The 25,608-nt window shown below is 35.9% G+C and overlaps 4 protein-coding genes across 6 annotated transcripts; 1 reads left to right on the top strand and 3 right to left on the bottom strand.

The window, feature by feature from the left end:
* Positions 1–2,230: 2,230 nt before the first annotated feature.
* LOC120005994 (zinc finger A20 and AN1 domain-containing stress-associated protein 6-like) lies at positions 2,231–3,403 on the bottom strand. Its single transcript, XM_038855874.1, has one exon. The coding sequence runs from the start codon at positions 2,964–2,966 to the stop codon at positions 2,448–2,450; it is 519 nt and encodes a 172-aa protein (XP_038711802.1). The 5' UTR covers positions 2,967–3,403; the 3' UTR covers positions 2,231–2,447.
* A 6,272-nt stretch (positions 3,404–9,675) lies between these two features.
* Positions 9,676–12,442, top strand: LOC119981487 (probable WRKY transcription factor 13). The gene is made up of 3 exons (XM_038824631.1): positions 9,676–10,149; positions 10,425–10,691; positions 12,004–12,442. Exons 1-3 carry the CDS (start codon positions 9,791–9,793, stop codon positions 12,176–12,178), a joined length of 801 nt encoding a protein of 266 aa, XP_038680559.1. The 5' UTR covers positions 9,676–9,790; the 3' UTR covers positions 12,179–12,442.
* A 1,424-nt stretch (positions 12,443–13,866) lies between these two features.
* On the bottom strand, positions 13,867–19,818 carry LOC120017197 (UDP-rhamnose/UDP-galactose transporter 6-like). 3 transcript variants are annotated; one of them, XM_038870338.1, is made up of 6 exons: positions 19,407–19,818; positions 17,696–17,923; positions 16,951–17,135; positions 16,659–16,859; positions 15,397–15,558; positions 13,867–14,455 (listed from the first exon to the last, which is right to left on the bottom strand). In XM_038870338.1, the coding sequence occupies exons 2-6, from the start codon at positions 17,823–17,825 to the stop codon at positions 14,126–14,128; spliced, it is 1,008 nt and encodes a 335-aa protein (XP_038726266.1). In that variant the 5' UTR covers positions 17,826–17,923; positions 19,407–19,818; the 3' UTR covers positions 13,867–14,125. The 3 variants fall into 3 exon arrangements, with proteins under 3 accessions (XP_038726266.1, XP_038726282.1, XP_038726275.1); XM_038870354.1 differs by having other exon boundaries at positions 19,584–19,818; XM_038870347.1 differs by having other exon boundaries at positions 19,618–19,818.
* Positions 19,819–22,576: 2,758 nt separating this feature from the next.
* LOC119982514 lies at positions 22,577–25,530 on the bottom strand. The gene is made up of 3 exons (XM_038825949.1): positions 25,209–25,530; positions 23,946–24,026; positions 22,577–23,233 (listed from the first exon to the last, which is right to left on the bottom strand). Exons 1-3 carry the CDS (start codon positions 25,365–25,367, stop codon positions 22,820–22,822), a joined length of 654 nt encoding a protein of 217 aa, XP_038681877.1. The 5' UTR covers positions 25,368–25,530; the 3' UTR covers positions 22,577–22,819.
* Between the last annotated feature and the right edge of the window lie 78 nt (positions 25,531–25,608).

The following is a 25,608-nucleotide window of genomic DNA, read 5'->3' as shown; positions in this document are numbered from 1 at the left end:
TAATGGAGACGTAGAGATTTCGAAGGGAAGCGAGAGAGAATGGATGGTAAAACGAGTTCAGACCAGGGTTTTGAAAATTAGATCGGATCGATCGGTTCAACCGGTTCAACTGGTGACCAGGTACTTATTCCGGTAAATTTGACTGAACCGGCCGATTGAACCCGGTTTTGACACCGGTTTACCTTTTAAACCATGAACCGGAGAGTTTTTCAATTCAAAGACCGGTCCGGTTTTCAAAAGCTTGGTTCAGACAAAGAGAGATGATTTGTTGTTGTACTGTCTTGCCTGTAACCGCCGTATGAGACTTAACTAACTTTTAACATTGGTTGGCCACGAATGCACAGGATCGCCCGTGAGAAACTCGCTAGGCCCAGAATTGTTAATGCCCAAACTAATTGGGCCAAAGCCCAATCGTTTCATCTTCTTTAGTTTGGGCTTTAAGCCCAATCATTTCAATACTTTTATGTTCGTGGGTCGATGGAGGCCGCAGCACGAAACTTATTGGGCTTCAACCCAATCATAGAACAGGCACATCAGTGAACAGCTCGTGCCATACATACCCGACCGCCTCAGAAAATTTTTAAAACATACCATGCCTTGTAATTGCCACCTTTGTCCACACAACTTTCCTGTGCATCCATTGAAGTTTGAACAGATGCCAAACAGGGTCTCAAATGCACCAAAATTAAAATTTTTGACCCCCTTCAAACTTAATCTCTACCCACTGTTCTAACAGATATCTCAATTACCATTACAGTAAAACAATCATCACCACATCAAAGCCTTTAACCAAAACAATGTTACCATCGGCTACATCGAATACATCTTTCCCACTAATAATATGGATTCTGTCCTTACCATTGCCATGATTCCATCCATGTCATCATAAGATAAACAAAAATTATTCCAAAAAAGATTCAACCACAAACCATGCTATAGCATTCAAAAAACAAAGCATTAGTTTAATGCCCTTACCTTAACAAAGAGACCAAATTCACGAAACGACTCGTCCCAATCCTAATTCATATCGACAAAAAAGCTTCAAATCAACAATTATCTTTTTGCCTACTTGTACATTCGAAAGACTACTTTCAAACGGTATAAGCAGAAATCCAACAATAAAGGGTCCATACAATATAGTTTAAGAAGATTAACTTGAAATAACACTGAACTTCTTCAGACAATGGATTTTATTAACCGACTATTAAACATCATGAAATGCACTACAATTGCATAACAGAAGTGAGTTAGAAGTTCTAATATATAAATACTGATACAACGCAGGACTATAAAGTCTAAATAGTTACGGAATGAAAGACCTCAACCAATGAATGTATAAATCATCTCCCAGGAAAAACAGCACTTTGTTCACAAACAATCTAGTTAATTAAATGACACCCAAGCACAGAGCTCTAGCAGCAGAGCAGGCTCATGAAAGGCAACATGTATCCATTACAGGTAACATATGATGTAATTATGCGGTAAATGGTAAGTATTATATTGCCGCAATCAGATTATCCATTTTTCATTTAAAGAAACCAAGTAGCATACATACAATGAGTAAATGAACTATTGAGCCACTATCTACAATCAAGTATGAAACAAGAGTTAGAGCATCACAACACAAAGTGCATAGGGAAAACAAGCATGAGCAATTTTAATTCCTATTGAAGCCATCAACCTGAAGACATGTACAAAGCTTGATGCTCACAATACAAAAACAAAACTGTATCTGGAGACCAAAGAAGGCTCATCAAGGCTATGCAAAAGATAATTCAATCGATTACCATAAACAAAAGACAGTCTAGAAAAAGGTAAACAACACTTGTGCACAAAGATCCCGCAGTGGGTGGGGTTGGGAACACACAAGATGTACGCAAACTTTACTCCACATAAATAATATGTCAAGTTCGTCTTTATATAGAAGATGTCATGTGTGAACCCAAAGATAATTTTGACACTATAGGCTTTGCTTGGTGAGCTATGAAAGAGTCTAAAGGTAGTTTCAGGGTGAAGAACCAATATATAAATGTAATCTTCACCACACACCAGTTGAAGTTAAGGGTTAAGGGAATAACAAGTTCATTGTGTCATATAATCGTTGATTGGACCCAACTACCGTCTTAAACAATTTCACAACATATGAAAGGATGACAAGATGGAAAGGACACACTATACACGGAAAATTGAACAAGAGCGAACAAATAAAATGTAAAAAGAAACAAACTAAAGTATAAGGCTATTTAAATCACTACTTAATAAATAACCTCAAACTTTCACATTGAACTCCATTAAGCACGCAACAATCAACCAAACTATATACAGACAAATAAATATATAAATGTAAAAACATTATTCGCCAACACATCAAAAGTATCATCCTTAGGAGCCTATAGAGATTAGAGAAGAAACCATACTACCAAATATATATCAAACTCCTTCCCATCTCATATCTTCTCCATCTTATCTGGCTTCACAACAGGATTTTCCTTGGCAATGGCATCCTGGCCTGCACTTTTGTAATCAAAGGCACAATTATGCTTGTCAGAGTAGCGGTGCTGAGAGCAGAAGGTCTGCCCACAGCGGCACTTGAACCCTGTCAGCCCAACGCGCTTCCTGCAGAAGCTGCACCGATTCAGCACCGGCCGCTTCAAAGGGCTCCCTGAAGTAGCTCCTTCCTCCACTTGACTAGTTTTGGTTTCTAAATGTTGTGTTGAGGTTTCAATAATTTGATTATCTACACCCACTTCGTCTTTCTTGTCTACAATCACAACCACATCATGTTCCTCTCTGGGTGGTGTTTGCGCTTTTGGTTGTTTGAGAAGGGATTCTTTGTAGCATTTGGAGCAGAGATTATTTGTATTGGGGCTCCCAAAGAATCCACAATTATTCACACAATGAATTGGAGCATTCATGGGCTCGCCGGCAGTCCCTTCTAGCTTTCTCTTTTGAGACTCTTGCTCCATTATTTACTAATTTCTTTTGTATTCTTACTATATATAGATAGATACAAATGAATTGAAACCGTCTTTCAAAAAACTAAAAAAAAAAATTCAGAAACCCTCGCCAGAGCCCATCGCAATAACAAAAACCTTACAAACCGATCTGATCTCAGAAATCTAAAATTCGACAAAGCTCGTGAAAACGAAGCATAAAAGCAATCAATAAACAGTGAGGAGAAACATACACAGGGAAGAACTCACGAAGATGAGAACGGCTCTTTCCTATCAGTGAATTCTTCTAGAAAGATCGAAGCGAAGGTGGTTGGTGGGGACATGAATCGATGGCGCTCGTGCGACGGCGAGAGTAAATACTACGAACCGATTCGAGCAGCGGAGGATACAAAGAGACTGATGAGGGAGAGTTAGCGAGGGTGAAAATGAGAATTAGAGAAGCAGCTTGTGGATGGGGAAGTCGAAAGAAAAGATTAAGAGGGTAATTTAGGGATTTCACAGACTCTGTGCTTGGGGAATGCACGTGCGTGTAATGTAGGATGTAGCTGTCAGTTACTGACATTGTCATTTGGGTACCCGTGCCTTCTCTTTGCAAGTTCGAGACAGTGACGACTGACTACTGTGGGCTTTTATGGGCCTTCCTTCTATAACCTTTCACTTTCACCTCTCGGCCTTTGGGTCATGGGCTAGCACGGAGTCTGTGAAACGGCCCAGGCTGTTATCACCGATCCATACTTTAATATATTCCATTATTCCGATATTCGTTTCAGGTCGATGACGCCTTGTCCAATAAAGCCTGGCCCATCCATTATCAAAATGTTAAGACAAATCCAGGTCTACCAAGTCAACGGCTTGACTATGCTCAAACGACATTGAAATCCTTTATGGAATAATAAGAAGTATCCGAGGATAAATGAATTACGAAGATAATGTTGATGTGTTTTATAAGTAAATATCAAATTCCTCTCACTAGCTCTGTTTGTTTCAAAGGAAAACCAAATTTTTGGAAAATAGATGTTTCTTGAGAGAGAAAAAAAAGTTAGTTTTTCAACATATGTTTTTATACAAATATGTAAAGGAAAATTATTTGCACCAAACACTAGGAAATTATGAGTTTTCCAGGAATTTGAAACAAACGGAGCATAGGAAATTAAAAATACTTTTTAAGAATAAAATCATGTGAGCCTAAGGTCCATAGTGGATAATATATTTTTGAATGATTTAAATTGAATTTATGTGATACTCTCACAAGTATTTGATTTATAATTTATGTGGTAGCTGCCTTTGGATGCATGTGCTAATGTCAAACCCTGTTATATTTAATTTAAGCATTATTACCTTGTTAGAAATTTTAAACATAGAAACTCGTAATGGCAAGCATTTGGTAATAATGTCAATGACTTTTATGCCATAAATAACCGTCCACTGCCGGGGGTAGGACCCAAATCAAAAATACCACTAATCATGTGAAAGAAAATTATAACCCAAAAAGGAGAGGGAGGGTTTGATTTTGTTCTCGTTACCAATCATTTGTTACATATATATATATATATATATGGGCCCCCAATAAGGCTCCCCAAGAGATAGTTTTTGATTTCTCACTATTCATGTGATGATAAGTAGGTCATTACATTGACATATGAACGGATTTGAAAATTAAAGGTGAGGCATAAAAGCGTGACACTTTAATCCCTAACCGACCCCAATTGAGGATATAAAGTGTCAAAGTAGACAATGTAGGTTCACTTTTATGGAATTCCAATATGTTTAGCCTGAGTTGTTATTTGGTATTGCATGTAAACTTATGGATTCTAAGTTTAAGTTGATCGCAAATACACTTTGGGGTCACACTCCTGGTAAATTACTAACGGTTTACCCTGAACACGTATATGGAACTTCTGAGAGAGTTATGCACGAGTCGGAGAGTTTACTCGATTAGGGTGGCTCCAAAGGCCATCCCATGATATAGAAATCCACACATCCATACATGCCAACAATATTGTCCTCATTGGGTTATCCGTTCCTGTGAATACATCAGACCCGCACGGTTTGGTTCCTTCTTAGCCCAACTAAGACATGCCAATAATATTGTTCTATTTGAATTATCCTATTCTCATGAATACATCGAGCATGTACGATTTTGTTCATTTGAAGCCCAACTACTACATGACGAAACTCTACTCACTGAATAAGCTCAACTATTATGGGTCAAGCCAACTCACTAGGTTCGGAAAAAAATTTGTTGTAATGGTCATGGTGGGCTTGCACATATACCATTCGGTTGGGTAAGTCTCAATTTACATGAGACTTTTGTTCATAACAAAAACCTAGAGCACGTACATCATTTTTACATGGACCAAAACCCTGACGCTAGCCTACATGTATAAGATTAATTAAGCAATTAACTCCGAAGAACGAAGAAAACAAACTATGTGGGGTCAATACTCAACAGGAGAGACATGGTACAGAGTGAGACTCACGCGCCACCAATGACAGATAAGTAAGGGTACGGCACCGAAGTTTGTTCAGGTTGGGAGTGGGGCACGCTCTATGCCAGTTTCCAAACACCAACTGTGGCTGTCTGTCTCACTGACACATCCACACCCATTGCGGCCATGCCACCCATTCAATAATATTCACATAAATTTTTTTCTGCAGCTTATACATCCTGACCCGTCATTTTTGAACCCAGAGAGACCATGATTTTGTTCTCTGGCTTGATGCTTCTGCTGTGGAAATATAGATAGAATGTGAACAATATGGACTTTTGTACGAGTGTGTACACTAGACACATATATCATCCTATGTATCAACAGTGTAACTAAATGTCTATGGAATTGGAAGATTGAGTTGAATTTTGACCCGACTTACTCTATCATCATGTGAGAAATTTATGTACACAAAAGTCTGACGACTCGAATTTAGCCACACATGAAATTTTTAAAGGGCAAATTTGTGGTGTGTAGTCTTATGAATGACACTGTGACAAATATTTGAGGTCGTGCTACATACCAACACTGAATACACTGATTAGGGTGCATGATATTCCATACTTAGGATCCAATGTCGACCAGGTTACATAATCGCCCCCGAAGTTTGTTCATGGTTTGATATTTCCTTCCCTACAAATTGGAATTGAGAAAAGTTATTCTTTACAAAAAATTCAAAATTGTATATATATAATTATATATATATATATATATATATATATATATAGAGAGAGAGAGAGAGAGAGAGAGAGAGAGAGAGAGAGAGAGAGAGGCAATAATGGTTAAAACCATGAAGAGAAATGTCTGGATGGGCGTAAGCGCAGAGAATATTCTGATTGTAAATAAATAGGTTAGCTCAGAAGCATGTGATGATGTGAACTGGAGTACATAGTACTCGTCTTATTCATCCTAATCAAGTACACAAAAGAATGTAACATTATTACTATAGAACCAGAGAGAGAGAGATGGGATTATAGGAAGAGATAGGTCATGTCACGACAGCATAGTAAAAGAGATGATGCCCTGGCCTGGGATGTCTGTCTGTACATATGTAAGAGTCAGATACTCTAGCTAAGACAGCAGAAGATACAGAATAGATAGAAATTTAAGATAAACAAAGAAGAAGAATAATAGAAAATCAAGAGAGGTGGGCGTGGTGTAATCATTCATCCCTGGAATTTAGACATGATTGATAACCCTACAGACCCGGCCTAGCCTAGATTATATATATATATATATATATATTAAGACTGGTTTTCTGTGGTATTGGAAAATCCAAGTCATATATGCAAATAGCATCATTAGGAACATCATTGTAAAGTAACTATAATGAGTTTGCTAATTGTTGAAGTGGATATATATAAGTTTCTGCGCAACATGATCTGAACTACCCACTAATTAGTTAAACAACAACAGCAGCAACAACAATTAACAAATTAATTACTTATTGTTCATCATCTGTCATAGTAATTTTTTAATATAAACATATATTATTGTGATTAAGCCAAGGAAGTAGGGCATTCGAGAAATAATTTCATGATAATGGAATATTATGTCATATGCTGATGTGGTGCACACAACCAATGAGGCAATACCAATTCACAAACAATTAGCGTATTTTTGAAATTTGAATTACAAACTATTTATTTATATTCTCAACTCCTCATGCATTCCACCAACCACTTGTGAATTAACACCATCTCATTTATTTTAGTACACCACATCAACACATTACATGGTATTACTGTACGGGGACTATGGAATAATTTCTATGTGGCATATTAGGCAGAGTACCTAAAAATGGACAAAGACTAATTTTTTATATAAAAAAACCATGATAATTTTCAAGAGAATGAATAATATAAACTCTGGAAGAGGAATAAAATGAGAAAAAAAGATTATAGTAATGAGCTTAAAGATGGGGGGCCACCTCTGAACAGAGACAAAAAGAAATGATGCTACCAACCGTACCCTACTCCAACATTAGGGCCCAAAAGACAGATTAATTAATTATGAGAAAACTTTAGTCACACCCCACTTTTTACTAATGACACCCCGTCAACTCAGTTTTACAAGGGATGGTCAACTTAAATTGGGGTGTCTTTAGTAAAAGGTGGGGTGTGACTAAAGTTTTCCTTAATTATGTTTATATGCTTTATTATTGTAATAATCCTCGGCCCAATTGCTTTACGTGATTTTTGATATTATGGCCCTAATACGTAAACTTTCTGACATCATCGCCACGTTAGCTTTACGCAAGCACGAACCCAAAAAATAAAAAATAAAAAAAACACAGCGAAAACCCTAGGTATTGCACAAGACTTTAGAAAGACAAAAAAAAAAATCATTTTTAGTTGTCTTTTTTTCCTAGGAATGAACAAATAAATGTATCTTCTTTCATTATGGAAATAAATTTTTATTTTCATATTTAATGGAGTGTTACAAGATCACTTTTAAAAAAAATTGAGATACTTTTTAAAATTCAAAAATATGAAAAAATTTGATAACCGATAACGACACTATTCAAATTTATCCTTTGTAACATCAAATATGATTCTAAATTGGGTTTGCACGCACAGAAGTTTTTCACTTGACAATAGGGTATGGCCAAAACGTAACGCGTGACTAAAGGATATTTTTTTCAGTGAGAGAACTCAAGATATTCTAATTTCATAAGGTTTGGAGAGATGTACTATTTGAAAAAAATTGTTGGTTCATATACATCGAGGATGTAATGGCATTAGTCAATTTCTAAGAGAATTGTATTTATCTTTAAAAGATTAATGTACGAAGATTTATCCATAAAGGGCATACTCATTAGTCAATTTTTCAAAATTATTTTGGGATTCATAATCATCTAATCTGTTTTTATGCGAGATGATGATCTTCCATGCTATAGACATTATGAATTACTTCAATTATATATAAATATATAGGTTTGATTAATCACTAGGCCTAAATCAATTGTTACCAGTTGTCAATGATTTTTAACCAGCATATATATATATATATATATGGTACCCTAGATCTCCCTCAAACGTACACCTCATTAATTACCTAGTGGTTAGTCATTAATTCTTCTATGTTTTGATCTCATGCCAAAGTACTAACAATGCATTATGAATGAATAATGTATATATTAATTCCATAATTTTAGCCAAAAAATAAATTTATTAATCATGATCAGGTTTATTTTATTATGTTTGATGGAATTTGAGAAATGGTGGGTATATGTGGGGTTACAATTTTTTTTAAAAAAAAGTAAAAAATGTGGGCAAAAGTAGATTAGAAAGGTGATAACCTTTTTTTTTCTGCAAAAAGTCAAATAGGTATACATATATAAAATATATTCACCGCTTGCTGGGGAGAGAGATTTGCACCCAAGATTCATCATCATTATCCTGATATTTCCTCAAAAGAAAACAAAACCCTAGCTAGTTAGTGAAATTACACATATACTGATACACACACACACACAGATATATATCGATAACAAAAAGAAACCCTAGAAAGTGAGAGATCCATATAATGTAATCACCTGCTGTCTCGGGCCTCCCGGCCCTCTCTTTTAAAAAGATTTGTGGTGAATAATTATTTCATCCTTTGCACTTTAATTTTTGAGATTTATGTTCTATTATTGTGCACTCATCTCTTTTTCTCTCTCTTTTGTATTGTTGGAGCCATCTATATATAGTGACAAAATAGCGCATATATATATATAGGGACTTCTCATGCAGCATATAAATGTAGGTTGCGAATATAAATATAGGTTGCCGAAATTTTGGAATTTATTAGTCTATAATTTTCATTTAATGGTGAAAATAAATCTGACAAGTTTAAAAATAAAAATAAAAATATGGTGTGACGTGATACATCTCTCCAATCATTAAGTGAAAATTGTAGCTCTGAGTGAATAATTGTAGAGTTGTAGATCCATAAATATAACGAAAGTTATTTGTACAATCACAAACATTTTTGTCGTCTATTGTTGACCCTCAAAAAATTCCACTAACCCTTGTTCCTTCAATTCATAACAGTAACATGAGTGTTACAATACTATACCATTTAAATGTTAAAAGTTCTTTCACTTTTTTTGGCTTTCTTTTTCCTTTTTGGATGGTTTTGCACATTTTTGTCTTTATATTTTTTTTAAAAAAACTGTTTATTACAGGCTAGCTTCCACATATATATCTATCTATAGAGGAAAAGAGACGGAAGGAGAGCTGAAAGGGAAAGTGGTTGGTCATAGTTATAGAGAGTTCTTGTTCCTTATTTAATTACTAGAGTTTTCTATCTTCCATAAACTGAACCCTCAAGGTAATCATAAATAGAGAGAGATCACAAGCTATGCTCAATCAACAGGGATTAATGTTTGAGCAGCAAGAGATGGGTTTCTTGGGTTCTCTTATTCCACCAAACATGGCTCTTCTTCCACAGTTGGGTTGCAACCAATCTTCTTCTTCTTCTTCTCTCAAGGCCTTATTCAATGATATTCCTCCAACAAGCAGTAGAGTTACTGGTGGAGCTGATGCAATTTCAAATGTTAATCTGATGATCAGTACTCATGAAACCCTATTCTCACCACCATCATCATCATCTGCCAGTACTCTAAAGCCGAGAGGAGGAATCACCACTACTACTGCTAGTAGTTGTGATATTGAAGGACCTCATCTCCTTTCCTTGCAAAGATCTAGTGCAAATCTCTGGTAATAGCATTATCACAACTTTTTTATCCCATTAAAGCTAATTAACCATGCATAAACCTCCTTTAATTTCAGGATCTATTATGAATAATTATATCTTTGTTAAAAAAATCTCTTTATTATTCTCTCTCTTCTTTTTCGTTTGGATGAAACCAAACTTGCATTGGATAATCATGTAAGTAAATCAGATAATCATGGAAAACAAGAATGGATAATTGAACATTATTGTTCTTCATAGACTTGGTCTCACATTATCTTCATGGCTTTGGCTTTTGTAGGGCATGGGAAGATGTGAATGAGAGCTTGAATAACAACAAAAGAAGAAGTGATGGTGGTGATATTGATCATCACCACCACCACCACCACCACCACCACCGTCAACAACTAGGGGTTTCAGCAATGAAGATGAAGAAGATGAAAGGGAGAAGGAAGGTTAGGGAGCCAAGGTTTTGCTTCAAAACACTGAGTGATGTGGATGTGTTGGATGATGGTTACAAGTGGAGGAAGTATGGCCAAAAAGTAGTGAAGAACACACAGCATCCCAGGTGATCTATCATCCCCACATTAATAATCAAAATTTTCATAAACTTTAATTTTTAATTTTGTTTTGTTTTAATCAGTTTTATAGTTTTATCACAAAAAAAATGCATTTTTTTTGTGTACCCCATTCACACATGCATATATATTGCTTACTCTCCTCTTTCTAATCATGATCATTGTTGTTATGATTGTTATGATATTAGGCTTTTTTAAGGCATGGTTGATTTGGTAGGGTAAATGTCTGAGATACGAATTCATCATTAATGGTGAAAAAAATATTTTAAAGGTTATATGGCAGAAGAGAATTCATTATTAATTAGCTTTTAAAGACAAATCACAATGCAACATTAATTGATCAATTATAAGGTTCTCTGCATAGGAAACCAGTGTAAATTAATTACTGAATGGGGGTAATTGACTCACATTTTAGGCAGCAAACACTGAACACGGTACTATTTTTTGAACCTCCACATTAAGAAAGGTGAATACATGAGACAAATGTATATAACTATATAGCTTGGAGTGTCACAATGTTTGGTTGTTTTATATAAATATATATGTGTGTGTGCGTTTTTCGTACAAGTGCACATGTGACTCAATGATAGAGTTGTAGTGGTGCAATATAGGGATCATATGTTCAATTCAAAGCTGCTTGTTTCCCGACCCCGCTCACTATGAAGAGTATTGTACACTTGAGTTATTTACCTTTTATATATACATACACGTTTTCATGGGTTCTAATTGATGCCATTTGAAGTCTTTCTTGTTTTATGACCAAGTATTTATAGAATTCTCTTGATTTTGTTGCTCACACACGCACCTTGAAAATAATGTATTAAAACAAAAGGAAGAGAAAAACATACATGACACTTTAGCTTATAAAGTGAAGGGAGGTAATTTCTACAACAATGATTTCAGTCCTGATAACTTTGACTCTGTACAATTATGCTCTCCATTTGTTTTCATCATGTTTTTCTTTTTTCATTTCTGGCCTTTTAGGGTTCATCCACTATTGGATAGAAAGTTCTTTTGCCTTCCACTTAATTTCCAGTAATATTAATTGAATTGTCAATGCAATGAATACACATTATAATGACTTTATACAATGTGTTACTGTTAATGGTCCTGCTTATACACATACATATCATGTATACAACTTAGACAGATGATACATGGACCTGCATGCATGCATGGCACTGTGGACGTGTACTCATTTGTTTGAATGGAATACATGCTTAATTTTATGCTATATATACAATTACTTGTATATATATGTGGTGTATATATATAATTAGTTTGGTCTATATGCATATGCAGGAGCTACTATCGATGCACACAGGATAACTGCCGAGTAAAGAAGCGTGTAGAAAGATTAGCAGAGGATCCCAGAATGGTTATTACAACATATGAAGGTAGACACGCTCATTCTCCATCGCACGATCTTGATCAGGACTCGCAAGCTCCATCAGAACTCGCTAATTTCTTCTGGTAGCTATGTATATGAACTACCATTGCTTTCTTGTATTTTAATTTCTGAAAAAAGTGGTCGCATTTTAACTTTATTTAGGACAACTTTTTAACTATTGATTTAAGTGAAATGACAAATAGGGTCTGTTGTTTTTGGTCCCACATATTTCAAATCAATAGTCAAAAAATTGTTCTTATTTTATATCCTTACGAGAGAATTTGTGTGTGTATAATCGACACGGCCACTTATAAGTGTTTCTTTGCTCTACATCATGAACACTGTACTTGTGTCCTTTGTTATTTTATTTTATATGCTACAAAGTATAAACTCTGTAAGCATATGTAAGCATACTATTATACAAGCACGACAATGCAACAAATAGTCGTTGGGGCTTAAAGCCCAAAAAACAGGTAAGCCCATCATTAATTCATTAATGAGACCAAGGTCAACCTAAGGTAAACATTTTGTTGGGCCAATGAATTAGCTTATGTAAACTAACATGGGCCCTTTCTTAGAAATTAGAATCACGCCCGGCTTTCGTAAATGAGCCTTAAGCCCAAAAGGTAAGCCCATAAATGATTCATTAATTTGAGCCCAAAGTAAACTTAAGGTAAGCAATTTGTTGGGCCTTTGATTTCGCTAATTTAAAGTTACCTGGGCCCTTTCTTAGAATCACGCCTAGCTTTCGACAATGGGCCTGGGAGGAATTCCAAGCCTCACAATTCACAAGGTATTAATCATTATACATCTGAGAGGTCTAGAAGAAGAAATCAATGTCACACACCGACAAACGAGAGAGATGACGACCTAAGAAAGGTGGTCCACTGGTTCCATATGAAGGGTTTTGTTGGGCCTACGACAGCTCATGATGTGATTTCAAATGGTCCTCAAAGCCTATTTGTAGTTGAAGCCCATGAGCGAGAGTCAAGCATCTCAAAGCGCAAAAAGCGTGAGTTCAGTTTTAGGAATAGAACCTTGTTTGTTTGTTGCAAATTGCTTCCATACCAAAAGTTAGAAGCTTTCTTTCCTTGTTTGAGATCTTCATTGCCCTAATTGTTCTAATAAATTTATGACGGTAGGGGCAAGTAGAAGTATCAAGGCAACACAATATCTGGTCTTAATACGTTGAAAATATTACAAGCTAAACTTGACATTTACTCACGTGAAAAAGAGAAGCCAAGAAGGAAATTAACAAGTAAATAAACAATAATTAAACACAGCCTGCAAGTATATATTTCGATATGGTGTCCGGTGGGCTAAGTCAAAAAAATGTCCTCATAGTTGAAAAAATATCACATAACGAAAGGAGGGAAATTTACTTTTTTACAGATAAAGGTTAGTTCCAGAGGTCAATTTCCTGGGGATTTTCTTGGTACACAAAATATCTTATTAATTCATAAGGAAAATACAAAATATAAAAGTGACCCACAATGAGATAATTACTCCATTTTGACTGGAGAAATCCAGTAGTGCACCAAAGAGGATGTAGGGTACCCGTGCATGTAAGTGTATGTCAGTATGTGCATGTGTCTCGGGCAAGATACCTTAAAAAAAAGGACCTGTCCATCTAATGCCAAGGTCACAAAATATAAATCCCAAATGGATACAAGCACCCATGACCTGGTTCTAATCGATGAATGCAGATTTCTAATCATCCGAACCAGTTCAGCTGATCCATGCAGAGGTACAATAAGGAAGAGAACAAGGGATCATAGCAAACATCTAGGAATTGAATAAGCAAATAAATTATTATAGGAAATTATCACAGTTAAATAATGTAACTTTAAGGGGATCTTGCACCCCAAGAACCAATAGTATCCTGTCCCCTCAAAGGAAAACTAATCTTCTGCAAAAGGGAAAAAATTATGATAATCAAGAATTCTGACCTAAGTTTAGAGTAATATCTGGAAAAGCATATCTGAGTGATCAGTTGATATCCATGTCATTTGCCTTCCAATCTTTCACTGGATTCTAGACCTTCTCATCTGCATCACTGGATTCTGATAACCCGGCATGTTTCTGTGACTTACTGTTAGACATTGAAAGACTGCGGCGTTCCTTCCCTCCTGGTTTGGATGAAGCATTACCATACCAAATCATTCCTGCTACTGCAATCATCATACCCAAAACTACATGCAGATTGAGACCCTCTTTCCCAAAGAATATGAATCCCAAGACCAGGACAAGAATAGTCTTCATGTGGCCAAGCACTTGGAATGACACAGCTGTAAACCTTCCAATGCATATGAACTGGCTAAGATTTGTTCCCACCGCAATGGAACAAGATAGGATTATGAATAACTGCAGATAAGACAAATTATTCATGCTCGCAGGTCAAAACTAGTAAAAAACTTGGTGAAAAGCAAATGGATTCACAAACATGTGTGTCCAAAATAAAAGGTAAATCAAGTGTAAAGCCCAAGGAAATGGGCTGGCTGCTAGCACGATGGACTTCCCCACATAGACCCAATGCAAAATACAAAATATAGAAGCTAATAATACAAAATATTGAGTGTTAAACAAATACTGAATTAATCAAAACGAAGGATGTTGCTGGGATATGAACCAAGACAATAACTCTACTATCAAGAAACCGGGTAACAATGTATAAAAGAGTCCATGAACATGTTAACAGTACCACACTTAAGCAGTTTGAGGACCATAACCAGAGAAATATCAAAATATAGGATGATGCGTTACACATTTACAATTGAAGGATACCTTCATTCTGGTAATATCAATCTATGAAAATGGAATTACTTGCAATATGGCCTTCCTGTTGAAAGCAAGTGATGTAGAGGTTAACTGAGTATAATAAGGGTTACAGGATTAGACCATAATGAATAAGAGAGAGGTCATAATGAACAGGATGAAATAACAAAATATATGAGACCAAAACAACTGCTTGATGCATTAGACCAAAATGAATTGTTGGGCTGGTCTATGAGAACCAGAATGAATAAGAAAAAAATGAAGGACTACAATAAAGCTTAACTTCATCTTTGCAACTAATAACCAATTGAAAGAGAGAGATGCAAAGATCATTGGGCATATATAATAGACAACAAGCAATCACAAAAATTAGTGAAAGCCAATTTACATGGGCAACTAGGCATGCTTAGAGTAATCTTTACAAAGTCAAGAGCAGATCAAATACATGGAGAACAAAAACTACACTAGTCATGCCAAATGAGAATTTTAAGCGAGAACATAGTTTTGCAAGAAGTATGCTATTAACTTACCACTGATGTAAGACTATAGCCATATGCATAGACTCTTTGATTTGTTAACCAGTAGTCCAGAAAGGGACCAACTATCAGAAGAGATGCAGCTTGCGCTGGAGCAGTGTGCCCCAATAAATTGAAGGATCCTAAAGAATACTTCCGTTGAAGAAAATGCACATACTGCAAAGCATGAAATAAATCAAAACCATGACATACAATCTCGTGAACAAATTAGAAACTGCAAACATCTGAGGTTTAGAATGAATCAAAGCTATAAAATGCCCACAATATGAAACTAGCTGATACCAATCATAATCTATGCCCACATGGGGCCAACTTGGTGTGGATTACCCTATCAATCTAAATGTTAAAACGTATGCCTAATATATCTATTTAAGTATTTAGCAGTAAATTTTTTTTTTAAAAAAAAGGGCAATAAGAAAAACATAATTAATAAAATCCAAACTGATCTCCGTGGTTCATTTATTTACTTCCTGAGAATATGTTTGGAAAGAAATAAGAGAATGTTTGATGGTTCTGAGACTCGGCTAGAAAAAGCTTTGGACTAATGGCATGACACTAGTTCTCTGTTCATAATGAAAGCTGGGTCTGCGCACATAATAGAATACCTAGACACATCATAGGTTTGTCTGTTTTCCTTTCTCTTTCGTACTGTCAGGGTGACACATCTTTGGTGTCCCATCAACAAATTTCTTTTTTCTCAAGAAACCAAACTCCCTAACTATACATTGCCACTCAAAAACCTCTCCCTTTAGAGTAATGGTGTTAAGATTAGTTACTTTGCCATTCAAATGGGAGTTTAAATTGTGAAGGCTAAGGTTCGAACCCAAGACCTCCTTCTCCGATACTATGTTAAGATTAGTTACTTTGCCATTCAAGTCAATAAGTTAACTTATTGGGCTAGGGCTTTTCACATCATTCATATATATTTTAACAAAGGGAGTGGGTTGTGGTCAGGGTCATGGTCCAGCTATATACAAACTACTTAATAGCTGAACTCCATATGACAATATGGCATCCATCAATTTGAGACAGGGGGGCCTTGAATTGAGGTCCCATGTTATTTGTGATGAAGTCCAAGCAACACGTACTTCTAACTTTTTCACTTGTTTCATACAAAAGACTCTTCTAATGGAATCATAGGCTGTCTGAGGTCAAAACCCTTCTCATTGAGTTCTGTAGCATTTATTGACTTTGTTTGAACAATCAAATTTAGCACGTATTGTTTGTAGATCATGGTTTGGAAAATAGTTACTCACATATTGTTGCAAGGAGGTGCTCCAAACCGCCACTACGGCAGCCATGAAACCTTTAAAATTGACACTCACATCCGTGACAGTACATACTGCAACACCAAGGAGAACTAATCCTATGCTGAGCTTTGTGTCCCTTGAGTATCGCACCTTGTCCAATACAACTTCCAGAAGACAAGATACTGGTATCATACTCAGCTTTGCAATCTGATAATGGATTTGAAAAGTTCAATCTATGAATTCCAAGATTTCTAAAGCAAACAAAGACAGAAAGAGTACAGAAAAAAAAAAAACTGACCTGATAGAACCCAACAGAGTTCCACATCAAGCTCACATTCATTCCAACAATTGAGAAGTTCGCAAAGAGAACGAATTTTAGTAGCTCTGAAAATGGTAGATGAGAAGCCTGTATATATCCCAGCCACCTAAGCAAGGCAGTCAACAAGGTTGTGGTAGCAAAGTGGAGTCCTGTTAATGTTGTAGCTGCAAGGTGACATTATAGTACAGCATAGCATCAGGACAAACTAAATACCCGTAAATTTTCAGGGATGAGTTGCCATCTAGTCTTAACAAATATCAACATGCTACTGAAAAAAATAGTCGAATTTTATAGTTTATACACTTTTGTTACTTCAACAACATTCAGATAAACTGACTATTAAATATCATCCAAATTTCACCAAGATTCTTAGTTCAGAAAGCTGTGCAAAAATAGCCTCTCCAGCTGTCAATAACATTTAGAAGATCAATTATGTCCTTCACATTATAACCCAGCCATAGAACCCTTTTAGCGTGGAAACAGAAGAAACAGAAATAGATCAAATGCCACCAAGGCAGCCTTCTCTGCTTTGTTATTGAATGGAGGAAGAAGAAAGAAAGAAAAGTCCAGCCAAAACTAAATAATAACACAGGATAACAGGAAGTACAGAGAGCCTAACTTTAAAAGAAACAAAAAAAAAAAAAGGGCTTATTTTGGATAAATCAGGAAGTCAATGCAAACACAGAAACCGTTAAAACATCTGATAATATAACATGGGACATACCAAAAGTGAAACCATATGTAGCCATCAAGGCTTTATTAACAATAATTATTCCGACAGAGGTGACGACATTGAACATCCATGAGGCTGCATCAATAGCTGCTTTCTTATCAGCCTTGCTTGAGGAAGACATTTTTACTGATAGTTCTCAATTTATCAGCAGAACCTTCACCAGTAACTTCTCATGATAGCAGATAATGTGCTTTAAATGTCAAGATCCGAAAGATGAGCCTGTATTTACAATTATTACAATATTAGACCATATTGCAACATAGTTCCTCTTTGCAGGATAACAAGATGAATATAGAACTTTGACCCAATATAAATTTGAAAAGTATCATTATAGATCATCATAGAAAAAAATAGGAAATACACGAAACGCTAACTCAAAGGATGAATGAGACATATTAGAACGACAAAAAAGAAGCAACTCCTCCTCATATGCAGTACAATCGCAAAACTTCCCTGGAAATATTCAACAATAGGTTAATGCAAGTTGGAAATAGGTCTTGTGCAAGTGTAAGATATAATAAAATTACTCAACAGTGAGGTTGGGTTCCCGGTCTTATGCTCTAATGTATAATGGCGGCTTTCTCTTGGTACCTTTTTTGTGTAACTTTGATCTTCCAAAAAATGTACATCAATATGAAAAAATCTAAGGCCCTAAAATAACAAGACAGAGAAACCAAAAAATTAAGTAGAAAGAATGATCAAAACACGGTTAAAATTAAACTATGAGTAAATCCTAGTGCTAGTGCTTCTGTAAGCATTTCCACTGTCATGGTGATGAGAAACACTATGGCTACGGCAATCTTGCAGAATGTCGAATGAAAACCATCTGGGACAATCTGTTAACTATTTCCAATAACACTTTGGTATAAATTATCAGTCATCATGATCTTATAACATCATTTAGCATATTTGCAGCAACACTGATATGGTTCGCCACCTTAATAAAATCTCTTGGTTTGATCCACCCATCACACCAATCACAACCCTCAATTCACATATTGCCCTGCGATTTTAGGTATACACCTGACTTTACACGTGCTCTTTCATGATTTATTAAAAGCCTAAGGTCATAAGAAAATACACCAAAAACGGAACTTCAGCATTTCCTGCTATTCAAAATCGAATTAGCTTATTAAAATTTAATTTCCCTCAGTCGTTTACATACTCACTAAAAGTCTAAAACACACATGCATTGTACATTCATTCATCCATGTATAGTGATTAAATACATTTTCTTTTCCTCTTGCCCTTTTATACTTTATTATGTCAATACTGTCTTCTAATCTTGCAGTTAGGTCAGCCAAGTTTATTGCACGCAAGCAATGGGTTGTTGCTGGAGCTGATGATATGTTTATTCGTGTATACAACTAAAATTTAATTTCCCTCAGTCTTTTACATACTCATCAAGCATCAAACAATCAAACAATTGAACTGAATACCAAATATCAACCGAAATTCACAAGCATGGCGGAGAAAACAAAATTGAATGTCAGCGCCAAAAAATTATCAAATGAACTTCAAGCACAACGGTGATTACAGATCCTTACATTAATACCATCATCGAATCTCATATTTCAAAACATAAGCCGGATAGAATAAAAACAGGAAATATAATGGAAGAAAAAAAAAAGAGATTCCAGGAAATCTAAGAAGCTAAATACAACAAAAATCAGTCAAAATTGGGACAAAAATGCACTATTACCAAGCAGATCCATCACTCTACACCAGTCCGCATCATAATTGAACACCAAAAACGAACAAAATCCATAATTCTAGCACAAAAGAAGCACAAAGCAATCACAGTCCAACATATCACAATACTGGCCCAAAAGGAGATCGGCAATAACAATAGAGATCGAACAGAAGATCGAATAACGGCCAAGTAATTGTAATTAAAGAGTCACGGAGTGAACCTCGAATCTAGCTTCGATCTTTTCCTTTTTCTCGGGGAAACCAGAGCCGCTTCCCTGGAAACAAACAGAGGCGTAAACAAAGTGGATCAAGCTCACGAAAAATGGCTAGGGGATTCGCGCCGTTTATAGAGAATGTTTAGGAAATGAATACTTTTGCGGTTATGGACTTGCAAGAGTTTCTCTCTCGCCATTTATGAGAGACGTTCGCTGATCTCGAAATCAACTGTAGTAAAATAAAAGAAAAGTATTTAATAATAAAAATATAAAATCACAACGAAAATTGGCAATTTTTAATACCTTTTTTCTTCTTTATTCCTATTTTTATCATTATTAACTTGACTTGATTTTTGTCACTTCATTAATTATTAGTATAAGTTTTTCGAAAATGATATATGTCCCAGCAAAAAAGTAATTACAAAGGAACACATGACACGATGGATTATATAATATAATTGGTCAATTTTAATTGTTTGTCAATAATATATACATTAAACTATCCGTTTTAATTTTTTTTATAGGAGTTTCAAATGTTTTTAAAACAAACAAAAGAATGTATAGCATAATATGTAATTACATTGTTTTCAATGTTTTAGATTATAATTACATTGTTTTCAACAATAATGTAATTAAGAACGATCTGATAAAACATATTGACAATGGATCTTGTTAGAAAGAGTTTTGCATGCTAATTCCGAATACGTAATTTTTTCCGAAATCTAAAATGTATTTTGATAGATAAAATGTTTTTAAATTTTGTTTAAAAAAAGCAAAAAGAAAAAATAATGATTTCATTAGATGATGTCATATTGTGTGGGAACAGAAATTAAATCAAGAACTAGGGATATTTTTTGTCTCAATGCCCATTTTTCATTATTATCTAATGTCCTAATGACACACATGAACATTTCCCTTTTATATTGATGTATTCATTCAGGCTTTAAAATATCAAGCACATAGATCCAATAATATTTGAAATATTTTTCATTAAACTTATTTATTGAACTATTACGATATTAATAAGAGAGAGAAGCCATATACTCCAACAATAAACTCTCCATTCATTCAGTTATATAATCATTACAGCCGAACTGAATAAACCAAATGAACATTCTCTAGTTGAAAATGCTTAATTGTGTCCACATTCCCTTAATCACGGGGGAGAAGGAAGAGAGGAGAAAAAACCCATACATTACACCAAAAAAATGGGATTTTCCCCTAGTTTGCTCTTTGAATTGATTTGTTGTTGCCTTGTTGAGTGTGGTCCATAAATGTCTTCTTCTTTAACTATAGGTGATTAGTACCAAATGAATATTCTTGATGAAAGCCATAAAAAGTGTCATTTTCTTACTGTTTTAATTATGGTATGATGAAAGAATCAAACTCCTAGTTCTAACAAAGCCTTCTCTCTTTAGAAGTCGTGGATTCGATTTACACCGAGTCTGTCAATGAAATTATGATGTGCTTGTTTAAGAAGTCATGGATTTAATTTATACCGAGTTTGTTAATAAACTTATGATGTGCTTGTTTAATACGTTAATATGAGAGTTATTGTGTGAGCTTATGAGCAATGATGGATCCAAGATATGGGGACACAACTAAATAGCAAGGGTCTAGGGACAACGCTTCCTGACAATTTTTTAGAGTTATTTATATGACACAAAATAAATCACTAGTAATAGTTTAGAGCAATAAAGATATACCAAGCAGAAGACATGCTTCACCAAATATGAGTTTTTATATGTTGACAAGCCCTGTCACAACATGATGATCAATGTTAATTTCAAAAGCTGATAAACCAAGCAAAAGAGATAGGCTTTTTTTTTTGTTTGCACTAGCATCCTATAAAGGTCACCAAACCCATTCAATTGATTAAACGTGTCATTGTTTGTATACCTACAATATATGTCTCTAATTGATACATAGTCATTTACGTTTCTTCAATGATAGATAATGTTATATACTGCATACATAATCTTTTAGGCTAGGAAAGTACGGATCAAAGCTGAGAACCTAGGATATTGGGCTAAAAAACTAAATGAGTTAGAAACTTAGAATGGAGACTTTCGTGGTTTCATATAGGTTTTAGGCTTGGACATTGGGAGCCTCGAGCTATAACCATTGGGGGCCATTTTATTTTTTATACATGTTAAGTATAATTTGTTTTTCCATGTGACTCTGCAACTGCTCATGAGTTTACCTAGTGTATATCCAAAGGATAGTGACTAAGGGCTCTCATGACCTAAAACAGAAAGAAAGTATCGTGCGACTGTTCTGTAAGAAAAAAACCCAAATCATGATCATGTGCATGACAAGCTGTACCTGCAGACATGGAACTTTTCTCTCACTATTTTTTTGTTGCCTCATCAGCAAATTAAGGTACATAATCACGAGATTTCCCCAAAAGATGGCATTGCCTCGCATAGTTAACGTTGCTTATAAAAATGGAATATAAAAGCATTACATTTAATCTTAATGGATCTGCCTTTAAGCTAACTCACATGCACACATAATAGTTTAACTTAGAAAATATCTGACAAAAACGTACATAACTTACTATTGGTACCGAATTAGGTGCACATTTTCCTTGAATCAATAAAGAAAAAGATTAGTGTCCATGTTGAGTGTATCTAGTAGAGGAACTCTTTCCCTCTCTCTCATTCCTCGTATGTCTAATCATGCAAACCGCGTCTTAGAAGACAAAGTGCGCCATAATTCTCTCTGATTGGTGTGACTGTGAGATGTGATTTACAAAACCAAAAACTAAAGAACCAACAGCTACACCACCTAAACCAATAACTAAAGTGACCAAAAACTGCAGAATAAAACCAAAAAGAGCAGAATCATATAAGGTTTGTGTGGACAAAATCACGTCAAGGTAATGCCAAGCCAGGGACTACAAGAGAGAGAAGTTTGCGAGACAAAAAGATTTTGTGGACAAAGGAACTTGTAAAACACTATCAACTAGGCACACATGTAAGTGTTCTTAGATTTATGGTTATCAATCAGGGTTAATAGTGCACCATGTTTTTTTTCCTAGACAACCTTCTTTTTGCAGTCTGCCACCAAGCTAGACACCAATTATCAAGAAACCATGGGGTTGGAAATAAATACACTACACTTGCAATGAAATTTCAAGGTTTGTATTTGCACAAATTTAAGCACCAGAAACAATGGAAGACATATTAGGACACATACAGAAACTTCAGTAAGGAAAATCATGACTAGGACTCTCCGAATGCATGTCCATGCAATCATTGGAGCTGGGCGAAACACCATCTCTGGTTTGGTTAATGGCGTAGTTGTTTTCATTACCTCGAGTTCCGTTTCCAGATGGCATGGGATTATTTGAATGGTAGCCATCCTGTGCCAAGTGGTAGTGCTGAAGGCTTCGACGAATGGGGCTGGATAGAGCGTTTGAGAAAACAGAGTTCTTTGCTTGATGATCAGGTTGCCCAGAACTAGAACGAACCCCATGCCCAGCACTTGGTGGCACAAACCCATTGGAAGAAACAGGAGGACCTGCATTTGCAAAATGCATTGAAGGCTGGGAGGGTTGATGCTGAAACGGCAGCCGGGGGGACATTGGGGATTCCTCTGCAGCATATTCAAGCTCATTCTACAGAAACGTCAGGAGAAAATATTTGCATACATATCAATCCAATTTCCACGGCATAAAATCAGTAAACAAGCTTAATTGTTCCAAAGGATGAGCAAATCAAAGCACAGACCATAAAAGTACCATAATAATTTTTTTGAAAGAAAAACACCGCTTACCTGAAATCAATGGCCTTTTTCTTTAGATGCAAAAGCAGAAATATGAAAAACAAAGTGAAATGAACAGAAAGCATGTCAACATGGGTTGGTAACCATAGTTTGCACTACACACATGCAGTTCACATGGAGAAAAATCACTACGGCAACTATTTTGCAGCAACTGTCACAAAGCAATTACCACTTCATATAATACCAAGCGCTGCAGGAAAGACGAAGAGAACTATTTATTCCAGAAAAAGCTCTATGCCAGTCATGAGTGAATTTCCAAGTCACTCAAGCATAAGTAAACCTTTCTTTCTGATACAAAAACTCTATCAAACCAAAAACTTCAATCAGTACGAGAGATATGGCCATATTACACTCTAAAATCCAACAGGGCATGCATACAACTACAAAATGCCAGGAAACAACCAACTCAATCAGAGCCAAGAAATAGCTATACTTAGGAAATTGAACAAATTGAAAGATGCAGACTTGCAGTGCCACAAATACATCAAGCCCGCATGAATAATCCACAACCAAAAGAACAATTAAAAGATGGTAAACTAAGAAACCTGTAAATAAGCAACTATATCAGCTGTTGAAACTCTCAATCCTTCTTCCTGCTGCCGCAATATCCATTGGCAAAGTTTATCCTACAAATAAAAAGAGAACTTTATGTTACTAAAGCATAAAGGCTATACCAAAATGCCACCAACATCCAACAATGAGAACCATCAAATTTCTTAAACTGGAAAGCCTCGAGAAAGAAATAAAGGGAAGTCTACAGCAACACAGAAAATTGAAGAGCAACTGCTAGAGTGAAGAAGCAACATAGAGAAAATCAGCATGCCACAGGCCCATATTAGCCAGGATATATTCTTTCATTCTCTTAAAGCGTAAAAAATACACCACAGAAATAAGCAGGCCAAGCAAACAAAGTTCAAGAACTCCAATAAACTAAGTAGAGGCAGCTTACTGAAGGACAATTACACACTGTCAAAGAAGATAGTGATTGCTTAGGAATTACAAATAAATTTTGAAATTCCAACACTAGGTGAAATGACTTTTCTGAAGAGGAATAAACAAGCCCCCTTTAACAAAAATTTCAATATCATGAATCCCATCGTCGTCTAAAGCAATCCATACCTTGGAATACACTAATAAAACTAAGTTATACGCCACCGTGTGTCCGTATGAGCATGCGTGCATCTTACCTGTCTTGGTATCAATACCTCATTTGCAAACAAGATGCAATTCCAAAGAAGACAGAGTGATATACAAGCCATTACGACTTGGGCAATCAGCTGGCAAACGTGGGTCCATCGAAAACATGGAAACATGGCATCCAGAAAAAAGACCGCTAAAATTCAATCATTTTGCAGTCTATCAATGGATATACGATAACCAGAAAATCCTAACAACAGACAACATACAGATCAAATTTTACTGGAAGACGGAGAAACAAAATGCCAAGTCAATTGATTTAGTTGCACAGAAGACGTGGGTGAGCGAAAAGTTCACAAAAGAAACATCAGATCACTCTGGAGTCTGGTCAATTAAGCAATTATCTAAAACTTTTCAAGAAACAATTTTTAATTGTCGTTATTTCTTTGAATAGATAGATAGATAGTAGATTACTATATCGTGCCGGTCTACAGCTATACAACTAAATTGAAAAGCTGAATAGCCAAAATTCAAATCGATTTCGGTCCTTCAGTTTCCAATCCATCGTTAACCAAACAAGTCCCATCAGATTTCATCCACTAAAGAATCAAATTAAAAAGAAAACCCACACGAACACACACATGGAGAAGGGAAGGAGAGAGGGATGGTACCAGTGAGTGTCGTTCCCCCGCCTGGAATGAGAGACGCTGCTGATTCATGGTCTGCGTGTAGAGCTGAGAGAGGGAGTTGGCGGCGCTGCAGAAGGTCGTGTACATGCTCCGATCCACCTCGTCCAGGCGCGTCGCATCGGATTTTCTCTTCTTCGCCATGGAAGGAAATCTTAATGACCCCAAAACCCTATGTGATAGAGAGAGAAAGACCTTTTTCTTCTCCCTTAGTTTCTGTTTGGGTTCGTGAATTTTGTTTCGCGTTTGCGAGTGTTTAAAGAGAACGGCCTGACTCCATTGTGGAGAAAAGCAAGGAAGGAAGGTTGGTCCCGCAAGAGAGTATGAATGGAAAGATAGTATATCTAGACATTCTGCCACGTAGATTCACGGGTGGCAATCCAAC

The sequence above is a fragment of the Tripterygium wilfordii genome, chromosome 2 (assembly GCF_013401445.1).
Source record: "Tripterygium wilfordii isolate XIE 37 chromosome 2, ASM1340144v1, whole genome shotgun sequence".
Lineage (NCBI taxonomy): Eukaryota > Viridiplantae > Streptophyta > Magnoliopsida > Celastrales > Celastraceae > Tripterygium > Tripterygium wilfordii.
Note: the sequence above shows the minus strand (reverse complement) of the source record. Positions and strands in the feature narration are given on the sequence as shown.